The sequence below is a fragment of the Myxine glutinosa genome, chromosome 10 (assembly GCF_964187855.1).
Source record: "Myxine glutinosa chromosome 10, kmMyxGlut1.1, whole genome shotgun sequence".
Classification (NCBI taxonomy): Eukaryota; Metazoa; Chordata; class Myxini; order Myxiniformes; family Myxinidae; genus Myxine; species Myxine glutinosa.
In genome coordinates, this window is record NC_136270.1 from 32,931,067 (window position 1) to 32,950,534 (window position 19,468).

General features: G+C 47.0%; 1 protein-coding gene across 8 annotated transcripts in view; it reads left to right on the plus strand.

Moving 5' to 3' along the window:
* The first annotated feature begins 10,887 nt into the window (after nucleotides 1-10,887).
* Nucleotides 10,888-19,468, plus strand: part of KHDC4 (KH domain containing 4, pre-mRNA splicing factor) — a 59,504-nt gene continuing 50,923 nt past the window's right edge. For 4 of the 8 annotated variants that reach the window (XR_013624708.1, XM_068127425.2, XM_068127424.2 and 1 more), the window contains exons 1-3: nucleotides 10,916-11,212; nucleotides 11,425-11,649; nucleotides 18,665-18,812. Coding sequence is in view for 6 of the 8 variants with exons in the window: in XM_068127425.2 (XP_067983526.2) it covers nucleotides 11,190-11,212; nucleotides 11,425-11,649; nucleotides 18,665-18,812 (396 nt within the window). In the remaining 2 variants the exon portion in view is untranslated. Of the gene's footprint in view, nucleotides 11,213-11,424; nucleotides 11,650-18,664; nucleotides 18,813-19,468 lie in introns of all 8 variants that reach the window. The other 4 variants (XM_078785533.1, XR_013624707.1, XM_078785537.1 and 1 more) reach the window with 4 other exon arrangements.

The following is a 19,468-nucleotide window of genomic DNA, read 5'->3' on the forward strand; positions in this document are numbered from 1 at the left end:
ACATTAATCACACATAAAGACAAACAGACACACAAAACAAATAACATCGGGAGCGGTAGACAAGATGGGGAGAGAGGGGGAAGGACACAAACACAACATTTGAGAGCAGGGACCGAGAGACATGGAGACATCGAGAGAACTGTGGGAGGGAGAGGGCTTTGGGGGGGAGGCATGGGAAGGGGGGGGGGGGTGGGAGAGGTATAAAACATATGGACACTGCCAAGACTTCCAGGAAAGAAGTTGGAATTTCAAACAAGATGGATCTGGGGTGAATTAGTGGGGGTAGAAAAGATCAAGGTTTTGGATGGGGGAAGATAAGAGATGGTGGTGAACAGCTGTTTTGAAGACCTGGAGGGAGGAGTGTGATTGAAGTGAGTGTGGGAGTTTGTTCCAGAGGCGGGAGAAAAGAGGAATGAAAGAGTGAAGGTGAGCAGAGAGCCGAGATTTCGGCAGTTTAACCATCAGAGGGTGGCTGGCAGATCTTGTGCGACCTGTAGGAATATTTGGGGGACAGAGCACAGAGAGAGCTGGGGGAGCAAGGCCGGAGAGGAGTCGGTAGAAGACAGAAAGACCACCTACCTGCCTGCAGTGAGTGAGTGAAAGGCCCTCAGAGATAGCTTCATCGCGGGAGATTCCAATGATTCTGAAAGCTTTGGATTCAACAGCGTGAAGCCGAGCCAGGTGTGAGGCAGGAGCACCAGCCCATAGGGGAGAACAGTATTCCATTGAGCTGCGGATGAAAGCCTTGTATGTGGTGAGGAGCTCAGGTGTGCCTAGGAAGGACTTCGCACGACGGAGGATGCCCAGTCGGCGACTGGCTTTGGAGGCCAGCTTGGAAATGTGGTTTTCCCAAGAAAGATCATGGCAGATGGTGAGACCCAAAAGCTTGAGCGACAGAACTTCTTGGAGAGGATTGTTGAGAAAGTAGCTGGGAGGGTTGTCCAGTCGATCTTTTCGGAGAGACAGAGTAAGAGTGTGAGATTTGTCAGGATTGAAAGACATGTTCCACATGTTTGACCAGTCTGTGATTTTGTCCAGGTCTTCAGAGAGTGAGGAGGCAGCAGACTGCCGATCTGAGGGAAGAGGAATGGAGCGGCAGAGAGTGGAGTCATCAGCAAAGAGATACAGAGGATTTTCCAGAGAGTCGGAGAGATCATTGATAAAGACCAGAAAAAGCACAGGGCCCAGCACACTGCCTTGGGGAACTCCAGCCTGAACGGGAAGGGGAGATGAGAGAAATCCATTCAGGGCCACACGTTGACTACGACCAGAGAGGAAGTCCGCAAGCCATGCATGGAGATTTCCATGGATACCATAGGAGGAGAGTTTGGTGAGCAGAGCTGGGTGCCAGACCGTATCGAAGGCACGTGATATGTCAAGGGAGACAGCTCTGATTTCCTGTTTGGCATTGAGGACCTCCATCCATTGTTGAGACAGCAGAAGCAGCATGTCCAGAGTAGAGTGACCTGGTCTGAAACCAAATTGATGATCAGAGATCAAGCCATTGGAGAAGAGGAAAGATTTCATATCCGAAGCAATGATGGATTCCATGACTTTGCTGATAATTGGGAGCAGGCTGATTGGTCTGTAGTTGCAAGGATCTGTTTTTGCACCTTTTTTGTGTAAAGCGGTAATGTTTGCTGATTTCCAGGATGCTGGCAGATGACCTTGACCAAAAGATAGGGTGAAAAGAACAGAGAGAGGGTGAGATAGAGCGGCAGAGCAGGATTTTAGGACCCGTGGGCTGATGCCATCTGGTCCAGTTGCAGAATCAGAGTCGAGGTTTGACAAAAACTCCTCCACCTTGTCAGGAGAGAAGGTCACAGAGTCCAGGAGCAGTTTGGTTCGACTGGGAAAGGTGGGAACAGAGAGAGATGGGTTTGGGACTAAGGATTTTGAGGCAAACACAGAGTTGAGGCATTCGGCTTTGTCACGTGCGATGTCAACTGTGTGGCCATTTGAGGTAAGGGAGGGGATGGAGGGGGAACAAACACCAGAAACGGATTTGACCAGATGCCACCAGGATTTGGAGGAAGGAGACAGGTTTGAGAGTTCATTCTTGAGTGAGGAGAGATAGTGCTTCCTGGCACTCCTGAGGGTAGACACACACTTGTTCCGAGCTTGGTGGAAGGAACTGAGATTTCCTTCAGTTGGATTAGCCTTCCAAGAGGCAAAGGCAAGTTGTTTCAGGGCAACTGCCTCACCACAAGATTCAGTGTACCATGGACGGGAGGAAGGGTAAGACAACTGAAGGCGGGATGGGATAAATCTGTGCATGAGAGATCAGTTTGCTTTGGAAGAATTCCCAGGAAGAATTGATGTCAGAGGCAGTGGAGATGGGAGACCAATCCAGACGATTGATGGCTGCTTGAAGACCGTCCCAGTCGGCCTGAGTGAAATGCCAGACTCGTCGACGCTGAGGAGGCTCTCTGAGAATGGCCAGAGAGATGTCCACTTTGACAAGCACATGATCAGAAGAACCGATTGGAGCAGAAGAAGAGCAGCAGACATTAGCAGGGAAGTTAGTCATAACCAAGTCTAGAAGAGAAGATACTCCATTGACTGAGATCCGGGTCGGGAAATTGACAGATTGTGTCAATCCCAGTGAGTCACAGAAGTCCTTTGCTGAGGTGCCATGACTGGTGAGAGAGGAACCCACACCCAACCAGGTGGCATGATGACAATTGAAGTCACCACATATGAGGAAGAGAGAGTTGGGATGAGTGGATAGAAGTTGGTCCATGTTGTCAGACAGTGAAATGTAGATGGAGTCATCACTGTTTGGGGGACGGTACAGAACACATATGAACAAAAGGTGGGAGCGGAGAGGAAGCCGTAGCCAGAGGTACTCCTGGGGGTGAGGAGGAGAGAGGGCAGTGCAAGGAGAGTGAGGAAGAGAGTTTTTGATAAAGATAGCCACCCCACCACCAGGCCGAGGCTCAGGTCTATCATACCGGAGAAGGGAGTAACCAGGAAGAGATATTAAGGAATCAGAGACATCTTGAAGGAGGAAAGTCTCTGTTAAGCAGATCAATTCTGGATTGTCAGAAGCAACCTGTATGGAGAGATCAGTCAGGTTTGAGCGAAGGCCCCGGATGTTTGAGGTCCATACCGTTAATGAAGAGAGAGGGGGAGCATCGGGTACAGGACAGGGGAGGGGAGGAGTAGGGTAAGATGAAGGATGAGAGGGGGAGGTAGGGAGAGCAGTTGTTAGTGTGTCAGCGATTGCAGAAGAGTTCCAAGGATGAGGAGGATGAAAGGTTTGAATGTGAAGGGATGAGGCACAGAGAGGGGTTGTTTGAGGGGGGGCAGAGGAAAGAAGAAGGTTGGGGGGGGGGGTGGAGGTATGAGATAGAAGGGAGACGAAGTGGGGAGGAGGCAGCTTTGAGGAGGAGGAGGAGGGGGGAGGAGGGAGAATTGGAGAGGAATGGTATGGGGGGAGATTTGAATGGGAGGGGTTGGGGGGGAGTTTTGAAGGGGAGGAGTGAGGGGGGAGTTTAGGAGGGGAAGGGCAAGGGGGGAGTTCAGGAGTGGAAGGGCAAGGGGGGAGTTCAGGAGTGGAGGGGTAGGGGGGGAGTTTAAGAGTGGTGGGGCAAGGGGGGAGTTTAGGAGTGTAGGTGCAAGGGGAGGGATTTGGATGGGAGGGGCAAGAGGGGAGTTTAGAAAGTGGATGATTAATGAAAGACGAACATTGAAAACAAATTGGGTTTGTTGTGATTTTCAAGTTAGCAATCCGGTTCAGAATGATGGAGGAGGGATGGAATGAATGTGAATTTAGACCATGTAGTGAGGGAGACGTATAAGATATTGAATTTCTTTTTTTTGAGGTGGAATGAGTTGGAGAGGAAATTGAGAAAAGCCTTTTAAATAGGAAGAAAAACAGTGTGTTGTAAAATACCACTGAGTAAAACACTGAAGGGGAAAGGTTATACATATTTAAATAATATTTAAACAGAACCGTGAACAATCTTATGTGCACAAAAATACCAACGGGGGGAGAGCCGAGAGGGACCACCACGAGTCACGCGGACAGTTTTTGCATGTCCGCGTTTTATTCAGAGATGGCTGAACGGATCTTCATCAAACTTTCATAGGTTCATCAGTGAGTGCCTGGGCGTGTTTTAGGCCAATATATATACAGTATATATATATATATATATATATATATATATATTGAAAAAAAAATCGTTTTTTTTGGAGTTAAATTAAAATATTAAAAAACGCTCGATGGTGCCGAAGTCTTTTTAAATTAATGACAGTTATATACAAGTACACATTCGCATAAATAAATACAAAACAATTACCAGACATTTGAATACAAATAAATCAAACAATTCCGGAAGTACGAATTTGGTAGTACGGCTTCTTCTTCTTCCTGATCGGCATCACACTCAACTCAGAAACGTGAGCCACATTCACTCAGAAACGTGAGCCACTCCCCTTCCTCTCCTGCCTCCCCCTTTCCCCTCCCCCTTTTTAAAGGCAGAACAGTTTTACAAAAGCTTGACATTCTCATCTCATTTTAACTGCAAATATAAATCATAAAGGACATAATTCCTAAATCACGAAAACAAACTTTACATTAGGGGTATTCAGAGGCTGGGCAAATAACATTGATTAGTTTAACAGAAGAGACATGGAATGGAATGCCGAAATGACGAGGCTTTTTGATAAATCGTCAAAACAAATATAATAACATGATAATCTCAACAGATTGACCAATAACAGATAATCATAAATTAACAAAATAAACATGATAACGGAAGTGTTTTCAATTTTTTTAAAATCATTTTCACACCATTTATACACCACGTGTTAAATAAGGTGGTGTATAAGACGCTGCATCAATGGTAGCAAACTTCTGAAAAAAAATTCTGACAACTTTAAAATGTTTAATTCTATTTCAATTGAATTACAAAATTGAACACAGAAGAACAAAAATCGACTTTAGCATTTGGCTCATTTAATTTGGTTCAAAATATTGCAAAACATAGCCTTGAACCAAACAGCCTGGTGTTGGCTTAGCAGTTAGGGTGCTAGCTTAGGATCCTAGGATCCTGGGTTCGAATCCCAGTCGATCGCTGAATTAACGCCGGGGGGGTTGACTCAGCCTGTCATCCTTCCGAGGTCGGCAAATTGAGTACCAGCTCACTGGTAATTCCCTGTGTGTCGTAAAAGGCGACAAACAGGGTTGGCGGCAGGAAGGGCATCCGGCCGTAAAACATTGCTTCAAAAAGGGGACCAACAAAAACAACAACGACGGTGCCCGAAAAAGGCCAACCCCCGCTTTGCGGGGAAAAATGGCCTCTAAAGGTGGTTTTTTTTTTTTTTTTGGTTCAAAATATTGCAGCATTCCAAGTCATCACAACCAATCAAATTTGTCGCTTGCAGAGCCTGCCCATTTCCTCAGCACTGTATGGGCTAACGTGTTTTATGAACTCTCAGGTTTTTAACTCAACTGAACTTCAGTCCGGTGAGGTTATGTGATCGAGAAACGTCCGTAGGTCAGTGAGTAAGTGAGTCCGTAAACTCTTCAGTCATTATCGCTTGAACCAAACATAGGATTTTGATGAAACTTGGACATAAGCTTCATATCTGATGCAAAACGAAGGTTTATTGACCGCATCAAAATGTGTGCTCATTAAGGGGGTTTACAGGGGGGTTCACCCTCAAAAATAGGTATTTGCTCTCTTCTCCAAAACTACACACATTCATCATACACACATACATCATCCACACCTACCAGGTGAGCCCAGGGCCATTGCCCCTATTTTTATTTATTACCCCTGTCTGTTTGTGAACAGGACATTTTAAAAAGTCATGGACAGATTCGGACAAAATTGGTGGAGAGGTTGTATATGTGAAAAGGATGAAATTATTAGATTTTGGTGAAGATATGTATCCGGATACAATAAGTATTTAATTTTTAAGTGATTCTTCACCATTGAATGATAGGGCAAAAACGATATATAGCAGGATATCTCAAAAAGTTGTGGACGTTTTATGACTAAACTTGGTGGTTGAGTTGGATAAGCGACAAGAAGAAAAAGATTCGATTTTGGGTCAGGTCCGAATCCAGATCCGGTTTATCAGTGGATACAATACATAAACTGTTCAGCCTGGTGGAGGTGTGCTCTCTACCGACTGCCGTTCTAGTTTTGTATATAGAATCGAGGCTTGTGGAAGAGCTTGGACACTGAATGGATCAGGATGTAACAGAAGAAAAGGAACAGGAGAGAAAGGGGCAAAACACCAACAGCAGGGTTATAGGACAAAATAGAGGGAGACTTGGACAAATAGCGGACGAGGGGTAGGTGAGGATGCAAGGGGTGGACAAGATGGATACAGAAGCAAACTCTCAGGAAGGAAAAACTGGAAAATTGGAATGAGGTGGGCTTAGGGTGCAGGTTTTTTGGGAGTAGAAAATATTATGGTTTTGGATGGAGGAATGATTGAAGACACTGGAGAGTAAAATGAGGTTGAAAAGAATATGGAATTTGGTTCTACAGGTGTGAGGAAAGAAAGAGGAATAAATGAGTGGAGGTGCGCAGTGATCCTGGATTTTGGGAGTTTCACCAGAAAGGGTATGGGGGACAAAGCACGGAAGGAAAAGCACAAAGGTTGGAAAGTCAATTTTTACAAGGGGTGACAATACACTGTAGCCACCTGTACAGTATACAACTCAAAAACCTTGTCAGTTTCACCCTTGTTTAGGCGAATTTCAATGAACAAATTAAAGAAAACAACATTTGATTATTGACGTTTTAAGGAGATGTACATGAACAATATACTTTATAAACAGCTCGCAATCGTCCTGTGACGAGTGGAAAAACTTTGGCTCGGTAATTTGGAAAACATGTTAATACGGCAAACGGCTCGGAAATCAGGTGTTATCAAATTTATATTTTCCTTTGAAACTCACAAAGAGAAACGACATAACCTTTCTAAAGTACACCTGATTCACATAAATTAACCAATTGCTTTAGAAATAGCCGCAGACTTGGGCACTGTCGCCTTAATTCGTATCTTCACGTGATAGGGTGTCGCCCTACTGGGACCTGCGACACCTGTAGGAAACCTGAAGATTTAACTCACTTGTTTCTGGAATTCCACTTATATGATGGACCCACGTTGCTCCTATTTAAAATCATTAGAGATGCGGTGGTCGGTGTGTCTGATCTGCCAGTCATTGTTAGTCATTTAAACCAGAATCATCCACGACTGCAAGGCGGCCCTAACTGCAAGGCGGTCCTAAACTTTTTGAAAGTGAGCGGGCGACCCATATTGTTTTATGGATCTCCCATAGGCTTCTTTTTTCTTTTCCATTTTTAATGTTTTCTTTTCAGCACAGTTATGTCCAGGTGCGTAGCCTGGTGTTGGCTTAGCGGTCAGGGTGCCAGCTTAGGATAACCTAGAATCCTGGGTTCGAATCCCGGTCGATCGCTGAATTAACGCCAGGGGGGTTGACTCAGCCTGTCATCCTTCCGAGGTCGGCTAATTTTGAGTACCAGTTCACTGGTAATTCCCTGTTTGTCGTAAAAGGCAACAAACAAGGTTGGCGGCAGGAAGGGCATCCGGCCGTAAAAACACTGCTTCAAAAAGGGGACCAACAAAAACAACAACAACCACGGTGCCCGAAAAAGGCCAACCCCCGCTTTGCGGGGAAAAATGGCCTCTAAAGGTGGTTTTTTTATATTTTATGTCCAGGTGCGTGGCGTGTATATAGCCTCGTGGCTCTGAAAACGCCACAAAACTTAAAAGAAGAAGAAAAATCCGCATAGTACGAAGAAAACGCGATTGCTCATATGCTTCTGTACCTACTTCCTGTCACAGTACTTGTCATGTATGCAGTGCAAATATTCACCGTTGTATCCCTACACCGGGACCGGGTTGTATCCCTACGCCAGACCTCGGATGGCGCTGCTGTGAATCGGGCCTTGATCGGCAGAGTGAATAAACGCGTACGACAATTGATCGCAGTTTGTCGAGATTCTTTACAGTACTATACGTCTTGATGTGATACGTTCCAGGTGTACCCGAGTGCATTAAAGCGTCAGTTAAATTAATTTTTTTACATTTCAAAAGCGGGCACACACTTCGTGTGTGCACAATGCACAATGCACTAGGATATAGTTATTTACCACTTTATAATCAGTATTGGACCATTATTATTATTATTTTTTTGTAATTGTTTATAGTCAAATTTTCTAATGGGCAAGGCACTAATTTATATACTTTACTAGCTGGTAGCCCATGGTAAAAAAATACCACAATATAAAAATAAAAGAAAGCCTTCCAACAAATATATCGTGGCATATTTGTTAACAGAAAACAAACCCCCCAAAAAATTGAGAGCAACCGCAGCGGCGGTCTGTTGCCTTATTCATCGCCCAGGTTCAATTTTTAGTCCGATTGAAAAATTTATATTTTTCCCGTCGGTTTGGATTCATTTTGAATTACGCTTGGATGATTCTTAAAATTGGAGAATCGATTCCGATCCCAAACTGCTATCTCGATTCCGATTCGTCACCAAAATCTAATTAATTTGTCCTTGTCAAACACCCAACCTGCTAAACTAGTTTAGTCTGAATCTGTCTATAACTTTTTGAGATATCCAGCAAACAGCCAAACAGAGGTGAAAACATAACCTCCATCCATCTTCGGTGGCCGAGGGAATAAAGTGAAATAACTTGAGCATAAAATTCATGTTCATGAGTAAATAAAATCAGTCGCAGGGAGGAGAGGGGGGTTAATCTGTGCAGATCCATAGACTACTAGAGTTTGACGAACTCGGTTCGAGCGAAAACTATCGCGATTGGAGGATACGTGACCACATGACTGCAAGGCGCCATCTTGTTACTCACCTTCGCCAAGCGTTGCGCTACATTGTGTTTATCTGTGTGGACTCTGTCATATTTACATTTCGTCATCATGGGGCAGTTCTTATCGATCAGACAGAGGAAGGAAGATGCATCCTTATCCTCGTGATCCAGAAAGGAGGAAAATATGGAAAAGTAAAAGTTCATCGCGCAGAAGAATCAACAATGACTCGTTTCAAAATGCGGTGATGAGTTAATAATTCTGTTGCTGTTAAATTGAGATAAGTAAAATCAGGACAAATAAGAAGGAAATAACTGAAATGGTAATTGATCCGCCATTAGAGAAAGGGATGATTCCCTTTTACAGATTCCCTTTCTCTCATGGTAGGTCAATTACCATTCAAAGTATTTTCTTCTTATTCGTTTTGACTGCTCTTCCACCCACACAATTCGCTATTTTTGTGCTGAAATGATCGATTACACGCCAAGTAGAATCAGGAGTTGTACCACGTGACATATCCAAATGTCATTGATAATATACGATCTTATAAATATAATGGGCAATCTGTTTCTGTGAAATAGTCAAAGAACAATCTGTTTCTGTTCTGTTATCAATATAATACACGTTGTGGTCCAAATAATAAAATAATCTGTACATGCCGACATGCATATGTCATGTAACTTTACATATTATTACCCTGTGCTCGCCAAGCGAAAAGCGTGGTTAAGCGACCGGCAGTGAACATACATGTCTGTATTTTGTTAAGAGTGCACATCGAAAACCGTTCAGTGGAGGAAATTGAAACTTTACCACATGTTACATGACCATTTGATATAGCGGTCATCTTTTTCAGGTCAACATAGGCCAAGTTTCTAAAATCCTCAAATTTTTCAGCCAATTGACTTGAAATTTTAAGAGGATTTGCATATCTGGTCACTGAATTCAACCACAAAGTATTTTTGAGGTCAACATAGGCCAAAATGTCAACATAGGTCAGATTTCTGAGATTCTTAATTTTCATCCGACTGACTTGAAATTTGAACAGGATGAATTTGAACTTGAAGACCAAGTTGCACCAACTCTCACCAAGTCCTTCTCAAGACTGCACGGGGTAAGTATTCTATGAATACCATCTAGTTACATACTGTATATGGGACCACACAGAATCATGAGTAGATCATACATTACATGCATGAAAGCTATATTACTACTATAGTGAACCATGAAACGTCACGGATTGTGACGCATTATGGTGATGTTTTGTCTCAGTGAAGGCAAGCTGAGATATAAGAAACCTTGTCTGTGACTTGGCATGAGTTGAGGGTCCTAAGGGTCTTGAGGGTATAATGGTGGCTTGAGGGTCCAAAGTGCCTAAAGCGTCTTGATGGTCTCATGGGCTCTTTAGGGTCTAAAGTTAAAGCTCGAAGGGTCTCCAGAGGTCTATGATGTCTAGGGTCTCAAATGTACGTTCCAATAAAACGTAATTGTCGCTACCCGCACGGGAAGAGTTGGGTGACAAAATGGCGCCGATTGTTAAGTTCGCCGAGCTCTGGTTTTCTATGGCTCTAGGTTGGTTCGGCCTACGGGATATATTATATACGTACTATGGCGGCTAAATCACAAGCACCCTCGACTCTGCAAAGTGGGATTAAAATTCGTTAAAGGAACGGGGAAAACTATATAAAGTTTCCCGGAACTTGATGATTCCCTTTGCTGTCGACGTGTTTTGTTACATCGTAATGAGGTGCGTGCTCCATATAGTGGCGTATCTAGAGTTCCCTTGTAAATAATTTGTGTGTGGCGATTGGCGTATGTAGTGGCGTATCTAGAGTTAACTTGTAATAATTAGTGTGTGGTGTATATAGTGGCGTATATGGAGTTAACTTATAATAATTAGTGCACAGCATATAGAGATCACTTTTAATAATTAGTGTGTGGCGTATATATAGTTCAATTGTAATGATTCGCGTGTGGTATAATATCGGGGTGTATATAGAGTTCCTTTTAATAATTAGTGTGTGGTGTATATAGAGTTCATTCGTAATAATTTGGGTGTGGTGTGTATAGAGCGTCTCGGCTCTGAAAACGCCATTTAAAATCAGAATAATAATAAGTATAACCTGAAGGGTTTAGCCCATATAAGTGTATTGACCGTAGTACTGCTGAACAGTGGGGTGAGAGTTAGGCCGTCGCCATTTTGAACGGCTCTCCAATTATCAAATAGGAAACTAAAAGAAGAAGAAGAAGCGGAGGCTTGCGAGTAGGAAGAAGAGGCTGTACCGTAAGATTGGTTACTGGTGGTGTGGCCTTGTATTTCTCGCGTGGACGTGGTTTCGTCTGATTCGCCACTGATTAACAGCATTGGCGAGATGTTCGCGCAAGCTGCACAGGGGTTAGTGCTGAGCACGTTAGCCGTTGTAGTTGCAATGTTAATTTCGACGGCTTTGGGATGTCTGTGCTGCCATTTTGTTTTCTGAGGCTGTCGCGAGTTTTTAAATACATCTTTATATCTCTCACGATTCACTCGTCATACGACGTACGTGTTTCAGTTTGTCCTCATGAATACATTTGGTATTTGATGGTTTTTATTCCGTAACCTCGTAGCGGGCGACGCAGCAAATGGGACCAACCTGCGCTCGATGCTGTCCCGCTGCCTCCCTCCATGGTTACCCCGAGTACGTTACCCACACAGGCTTCGTTACCTCAACACGGCGCTGGACAGTTCTTTTCCGCCCTGCGGTTACCCACCGCCGTCGTTGCTCCAATGCTCAATGTGCCGCCATCCAGTGTGAACATGAGTCGAGGAACGTTGCTGGACGTGTCCCTTGGGTAAGCTTTGTCTGTCTGCGAATGCTTTGCCCGTCTGCGAATGCTTTGCCCGTCTGCGAATGCTTTGCCCGTCTGCGAATGCTTTGCCCGTCTGCGAATGCTTTGCCCGTCTGCGAATGCTTTGCCCGTCTGCGAATGCTTTGCCCGTCTGCGAATGCTTTGCCCGTCTGCGAATGCTTTGCCCGTCTGCGAATGCTTTTGCCCGTCTCCGAATGCTTTTGCCCGTCTCCGAATGCTTTTGCCCGTCTCCGAATGCTTTTGCCCGTCTCCGAATGCTTTTGCCCGTCTCCGAATGCTTTTGCCCGTCTCCGAATGCTTTTGCCCGTCTCCGAATGCTTTTGCCCGTCTCCGAATGCTTTTGCCCGTCTCCGAATGCTTTTGCCCGTCTCCGAATGCTTTTGCCCGTCTCCGAATGCTTTTGCCCGTCTCCGAATGCTTTTGCCCGTCTCCGAATGCTTTTGCCCGTCTCCGAATGCTTTTGCCCGTCTCCGAATGCTTTTGCCCGTCTCCGAATGCTTTTGCCCGTCTCCGAATGCTTTTGCCCGTCTCCGAATGCTTTTGCCCGTCTCCGAATGCTTTTGCCCGTCTCCGAATGCTTTTGCCCGTCTCCGAATGCTTTTGCCCGTCTCCGAATGCTTTTGCCCGTCTCCGAATGCTTTTGCCCGTCTCCGAATGCTTTTGCCCGTCTCCGAATGCTTTTGCCCGTCTCCGAATGCTTTTGCCCGTCTCCGAATGCTTTTGCCCGTCTCCGAATGCTTTTGCCCGTCTCCGAATGCTTTTGCCCGTCTCCGAATGCTTTTGCCCGTCTCCGAATGCTTTTGCCCGTCTCCGAATGCTTTTGCCCGTCTCCGAATGCTTTTGCCCGTCTCCGAATGCTTTTGCCCGTCTCCGAATGCTTTTGCCCGTCTCCGAATGCTTTTGCCCGTCTCCGAATGCTTTTGCCCGTCTCCGAATGCTTTTGCCCGTCTCCGAATGCTTTTGCCCGTCTCCGAATGCTTTTGCCCGTCTCCGAATGCTTTTGCCCGTCTCCGAATGCTTTTGCCCGTCTCCGAATGCTTTTGCCCGTCTCCGAATGCTTTTGCCCGTCTCCGAATGCTTTTGCCCGTCTCCGAATGCTTTTGCCCGTCTCCGAATGCTTTTGCCCGTCTCCGAATGCTTTTGCCCGTCTCCGAATGCTTTTGCCCGTCTCCGAATGCTTTTGCCCGTCTCCGAATGCTTTTGCCCGTCTCCGAATGCTTTTGCCCGTCTCCGAATGCTTTTGCCCGTCTCCGAATGCTTTTGCCCGTCTCCGAATGCTTTTGCCCGTCTCCGAATGCTTTTGCCCGTCTCCGAATGCTTTTGCCCGTCTCCGAATGCTTTTGCCCGTCTCCGAATGCTTTTGCCCGTCTCCGAATGCTTTTGCCCGTCTCCGAATGCTTTTGCCCGTCTCCGAATGCTTTTGCCCGTCTCCGAATGCTTTTGCCCGTCTCCGAATGCTTTTGCCCGTCTCCGAATGCTTTTGCCCGTCTCCGAATGCTTTTGCCCGTCTCCGAATGCTTTTGCCCGTCTCCGAATGCTTTTGCCCGTCTCCGAATGCTTTTGCCCGTCTCCGAATGCTTTTGCCCGTCTCCGAATGCTTTTGCCCGTCTCCGAATGCTTTTGCCCGTCTCCGAATGCTTTTGCCCGTCTCCGAATGCTTTTGCCCGTCTCCGAATGCTTTTGCCCGTCTCCGAATGCTTTTGCCCGTCTCCGAATGCTTTTGCCCGTCTCCGAATGCTTTTGCCCGTCTCCGAATGCTTTTGCCCGTCTCCGAATGCTTTTGCCCGTCTCCGAATGCTTTTGCCCGTCTCCGAATGCTTTTGCCCGTCTCCGAATGCTTTTGCCCGTCTCCGAATGCTTTTGCCCGTCTCCGAATGCTTTTGCCCGTCTCCGAATGCTTTTGCCCGTCTCCGAATGCTTTTGCCCGTCTCCGAATGCTTTTGCCCGTCTCCGAATGCTTTTGCCCGTCTCCGAATGCTTTTGCCCGTCTCCGAATGCTTTTGCCCGTCTCCGAATGCTTTTGCCCGTCTCCGAATGCTTTTGCCCGTCTCCGAATGCTTTTGCCCGTCTCCGAATGCTTTTGCCCGTCTCCGAATGCTTTTGCCCGTCTCCGAATGCTTTTGCCCGTCTCCGAATGCTTTTGCCCGTCTCCGAATGCTTTTGCCCGTCTCCGAATGCTTTTGCCCGTCTCCGAATGCTTTTGCCCGTCTCCGAATGCTTTTGCCCGTCTCCGAATGCTTTTGCCCGTCTCCGAATGCTTTTGCCCGTCTCCGAATGCTTTTGCCCGTCTCCGAATGCTTTTGCCCGTCTCCGAATGCTTTTGCCCGTCTCCGAATGCTTTTGCCCGTCTCCGAATGCTTTTGCCCGTCTCCGAATGCTTTTGCCCGTCTCCGAATGCTTTTGCCCGTCTCCGAATGCTTTTGCCCGTCTCCGAATGCTTTTGCCCGTCTCCGAATGCTTTTGCCCGTCTCCGAATGCTTTTGCCCGTCTCCGAATGCTTTTGCCCGTCTCCGAATGCTTTTGCCCGTCTCCGAATGCTTTTGCCCGTCTCCGAATGCTTTTGCCCGTCTCCGAATGCTTTTGCCCGTCTCCGAATGCTTTTGCCCGTCTCCGAATGCTTTTGCCCGTCTCCGAATGCTTTTGCCCGTCTCCGAATGCTTTTGCCCGTCTCCGAATGCTTTTGCCCGTCTCCGAATGCTTTTGCCCGTCTCCGAATGCTTTTGCCCGTCTCCGAATGCTTTTGCCCGTCTCCGAATGCTTTTGCCCGTCTCCGAATGCTTTTGCCCGTCTCCGAATGCTTTTGCCCGTCTCCGAATGCTTTTGCCCGTCTCCGAATGCTTTTGCCCGTCTCCGAATGCTTTTGCCCGTCTCCGAATGCTTTTGCCCGTCTCCGAATGCTTTTGCCCGTCTCCGAATGCTTTTGCCCGTCTCCGAATGCTTTTGCCCGTCTCCGAATGCTTTTGCCCGTCTCCGAATGCTTTTGCCCGTCTCCGAATGCTTTTGCCCGTCTCCGAATGCTTTTGCCCGTCTCCGAATGCTTTTGCCCGTCTCCGAATGCTTTTGCCCGTCTCCGAATGCTTTTGCCCGTCTCCGAATGCTTTTGCCCGTCTCCGAATGCTTTTGCCCGTCTCCGAATGCTTTTGCCCGTCTCCGAATGCTTTTGCCCGTCTCCGAATGCTTTTGCCCGTCTCCGAATGCTTTTGCCCGTCTCCGAATGCTTTTGCCCGTCTCCGAATGCTTTTGCCCGTCTCCGAATGCTTTTGCCCGTCTCCGAATGCTTTTGCCCGTCTCCGAATGCTTTTGCCCGTCTCCGAATGCTTTTGCCCGTCTCCGAATGCTTTTGCCCGTCTCCGAATGCTTTTGCCCGTCTCCGAATGCTTTTGCCCGTCTCCGAATGCTTTTGCCCGTCTCCGAATGCTTTTGCCCGTCTCCGAATGCTTTTGCCCGTCTCCGAATGCTTTTGCCCGTCTCCGAATGCTTTTGCCCGTCTCCGAATGCTTTTGCCCGTCTCCGAATGCTTTTGCCCGTCTCCGAATGCTTTTGCCCGTCTCCGAATGCTTTTGCCCGTCTCCGAATGCTTTTGCCCGTCTCCGAATGCTTTTGCCCGTCTCCGAATGCTTTTGCCCGTCTCCGAATGCTTTTGCCCGTCTCCGAATGCTTTTGCCCGTCTCCGAATGCTTTTGCCCGTCTCCGAATGCTTTTGCCCGTCTCCGAATGCTTTTGCCCGTCTCCGAATGCTTTTGCCCGTCTCCGAATGCTTTTGCCCGTCTCCGAATGCTTTTGCCCGTCTCCGAATGCTTTTGCCCGTCTCCGAATGCTTTTGCCCGTCTCCGAATGCTTTTGCCCGTCTCCGAATGCTTTTGCCCGTCTCCGAATGCTTTTGCCCGTCTCCGAATGCTTTTGCCCGTCTCCGAATGCTTTTGCCCGTCTCCGAATGCTTTTGCCCGTCTCCGAATGCTTTTGCCCGTCTCCGAATGCTTTTGCCCGTCTCCGAATGCTTTTGCCCGTCTCCGAATGCTTTTGCCCGTCTCCGAATGCTTTTGCCCGTCTCCGAATGCTTTTGCCCGTCTCCGAATGCTTTTGCCCGTCTCCGAATGCTTTTGCCCGTCTCCGAATGCTTTTGCCCGTCTCCGAATGCTTTTGCCCGTCTCCGAATGCTTTTGCCCGTCTCCGAATGCTTTTGCCCGTCTCCGAATGCTTTTGCCCGTCTCCGAATGCTTTTGCCCGTCTCCGAATGCTTTTGCCCGTCTCCGAATGCTTTTGCCCGTCTCCGAATGCTTTTGCCCGTCTCCGAATGCTTTTGCCCGTCTCCGAATGCTTTTGCCCGTCTCCGAATGCTTTTGCCCGTCTCCGAATGCTTTTGCCCGTCTCCGAATGCTTTTGCCCGTCTCCGAATGCTTTTGCCCGTCTCCGAATGCTTTTGCCCGTCTCCGAATGCTTTTGCCCGTCTCCGAATGCTTTTGCCCGTCTCCGAATGCTTTTGCCCGTCTCCGAATGCTTTTGCCCGTCTCCGAATGCTTTTGCCCGTCTCCGAATGCTTTTGCCCGTCTCCGAATGCTTTTGCCCGTCTCCGAATGCTTTTGCCCGTCTCCGAATGCTTTTGCCCGTCTCCGAATGCTTTTGCCCGTCTCCGAATGCTTTTGCCCGTCTCCGAATGCTTTTGCCCGTCTCCGAATGCTTTTGCCCGTCTCCGAATGCTTTTGCCCGTCTCCGAATGCTTTTGCCCGTCTCCGAATGCTTTTGCCCGTCTCCGAATGCTTTTGCCCGTCTCCGAATGCTTTTGCCCGTCTCCGAATGCTTTTGCCCGTCTCCGAATGCTTTTGCCCGTCTCCGAATGCTTTTGCCCGTCTCCGAATGCTTTTGCCCGTCTCCGAATGCTTTTGCCCGTCTCCGAATGCTTTTGCCCGTCTCCGAATGCTTTTGCCCGTCTCCGAATGCTTTTGCCCGTCTCCGAATGCTTTTGCCCGTCTCCGAATGCTTTTGCCCGTCTCCGAATGCTTTTGCCCGTCTCCGAATGCTTTTGCCCGTCTCCGAATGCTTTTGCCCGTCTCCGAATGCTTTTGCCCGTCTCCGAATGCTTTTGCCCGTCTCCGAATGCTTTTGCCCGTCTCCGAATGCTTTTGCCCGTCTCCGAATGCTTTTGCCCGTCTCCGAATGCTTTTGCCCGTCTCCGAATGCTTTTGCCCGTCTCCGAATGCTTTTGCCCGTCTCCGAATGCTTTTGCCCGTCTCCGAATGCTTTTGCCCGTCTCCGAATGCTTTTGCCCGTCTCCGAATGCTTTTGCCCGTCTCCGAATGCTTTTGCCCGTCTCCGAATGCTTTTGCCCGTCTCCGAATGCTTTTGCCCGTCTCCGAATGCTTTTGCCCGTCTCCGAATGCTTTTGCCCGTCTCCGAATGCTTTTGCCCGTCTCCGAATGCTTTTGCCCGTCTCCGAATGCTTTTGCCCGTCTCCGAATGCTTTTGCCCGTCTCCGAATGCTTTTGCCCGTCTCCGAATGCTTTTGCCCGTCTCCGAATGCTTTTGCCCGTCTCCGAATGCTTTTGCCCGTCTCCGAATGCTTTTGCCCGTCTCCGAATGCTTTTGCCCGTCTCCGAATGCTTTTGCCCGTCTCCGAATGCATGCATTCATGATGAATTTGAATTCAAATGAACATGAATGGTCTCCCAACTTTCACTGTAACTTACCCATAAATGCCGATCTTTATCAATGAACCCTCATCATGGTCTCCCTATAAAACTCGGAATACTATGGTATTGGAGTACCGTATTTTTATTTTATTTTATTTTTTTTCACCTGGGTTTATGTAATAAACCAGGTTGGTGGGTTTTGACTCAGTGTGCTGGAATAGGCTACTCCATTTTATTTTTTTTAGATAATTGAGGCAAAATGCTCCACATGAGGGGGTTACGCCCCTCTACTCACCCCTCCGCCTCGCTTTACGCAGCACATGCACACATCACTTCAATATCATTTAATTTATTTATTTTGTAACTGGAATACTTGTGCCTGAACATGGCCTGTGTTATTTTATTATTCCTGTAGAACAGTAATTATTTTGAGAAAAATGTACGCTATCCAATTGGTTACCATAGCAACACAATTTTTGACAAAACCGCAGCTAACGGCTGGAATGCACTCGTTGTCTTTAACTGAAATGCCATTTCCAGAGATGAATGGCTTATTTATTAACGGTTATGTATCGATTTTCCTTTGTTATAAATGCAGTTGGACTTGCAGCGGATATAATTCCTTTATCGGTGTTATCCAGAGGGATAATGGATATACTTCCTGCAAACAGTTTGTTATAAACTCTGATGTTCAGGTAGTGGACAAAAAATAAATGGAAACACTAATGTCAAGACGCTTAATATGGCGTTGGGCCACGACGTGCTGCTGCCAGTACGACCTTTTATGCACCACGGCTTAAAGTCCACCAGTGTCTGGAATTTTATATGAGGGATGCGGCACCATTCTTCCACAAGGAAGTTGATCAACTCACACATGTTTGATGGATGAGGAAAACACTGTCTCAGGCGTCGTTCCAGAATATCCCATAAATGCTCAATTGGGCTCATATCTCGACTAAGAAGGCCATGACATCGATAACATCAATGTCATGCTCATCAAAACATTGGGTGACAACACATGCTCTGTGGATGTGGGGGTGGGGGGGGGGGGGGGGTCTCCTCTTGCAGCTGTGCTAGTCATAATTGTAGGCAACCAGGCCCACGCAGAAATTGTTTTGATGCTTTGATGGATCTATTGGAAATGGTGATGCACATGCCACCTTTGTTTGCCAGAAAAATCTGCAGATACTTTAAGCGTGCCACATGCTGCCATTTTAATACCGAGAGTTCCATGAGGTCGTGTTGTGAGCATGTGCTCATGAGACTGTGCTTGATGCATATATGCTTCTTCGAGCCGATCGCAATTTTTAAAGGTTTGCATCACACAAATCTATTGTGTTTAAAATCTCCCAATATGTTGCTGTGCTTAGGGCTAGCTCAAAGCCTGTGGATACCCGCAGCGATGGAAGCACTGCTCCAGCCGGTGCTCTGGATGCAGCTGCCGCAGCGGCTGCACGGATCAATGCCATGCTGGTGGCGAAAGGCAAACTCAAATATCCACCTAATGTCGATATCCAGGTATATCAATGCAGTTATTTTATTTAAGGCCTTGCCTCAATGAGGACTATATATACAGTGCATTCAGAAAGTATTCAGACCCCTTCACTTTTTTCACATTTTGTTATGTTGCAGCCCAATGCTGAAATCGTTTAAATTCATTTTTTCCCTCATCAATCTACACTCAATACGCCATAATGACAAAGAGAAAACAGGATTTTAGAAAGTTTTGCAAATTTATTAAAAAGAAAAAACTGAAATATCACTTTGACGTAAGTATTCGGACCCTTTGCTATGACACTTGAAATTTAGCTCAGGTTCCTCCCATTTCTCTTGATCATCTTTGAGATATTTCTACACCTTGATTGCAGTCCACCTGTGGTAAATTCAATTGATTGGACATGATCTGGAAAGGCACACACCTGTCTACATAAGGTCTCACAGCTGACAATGCATATCAGAGCAAAAACCAAGCCATGAGGATGAAGGAACTGCCTGCAGAGCTCAGAGACAGGATTGTGTCGAGGCACAGATCTGGGGAAGCCTACAAAAAAATTTCTGCTGCATTGAAGGTCCCCAAGAGCACAGTGGCCTCCATCTATCTATAATTCCAGTAATCTCTGTACGTCTGTACGTTTGTACGTCTGTACGTTTGTCTGTGACCGCTGTTTCTCGAC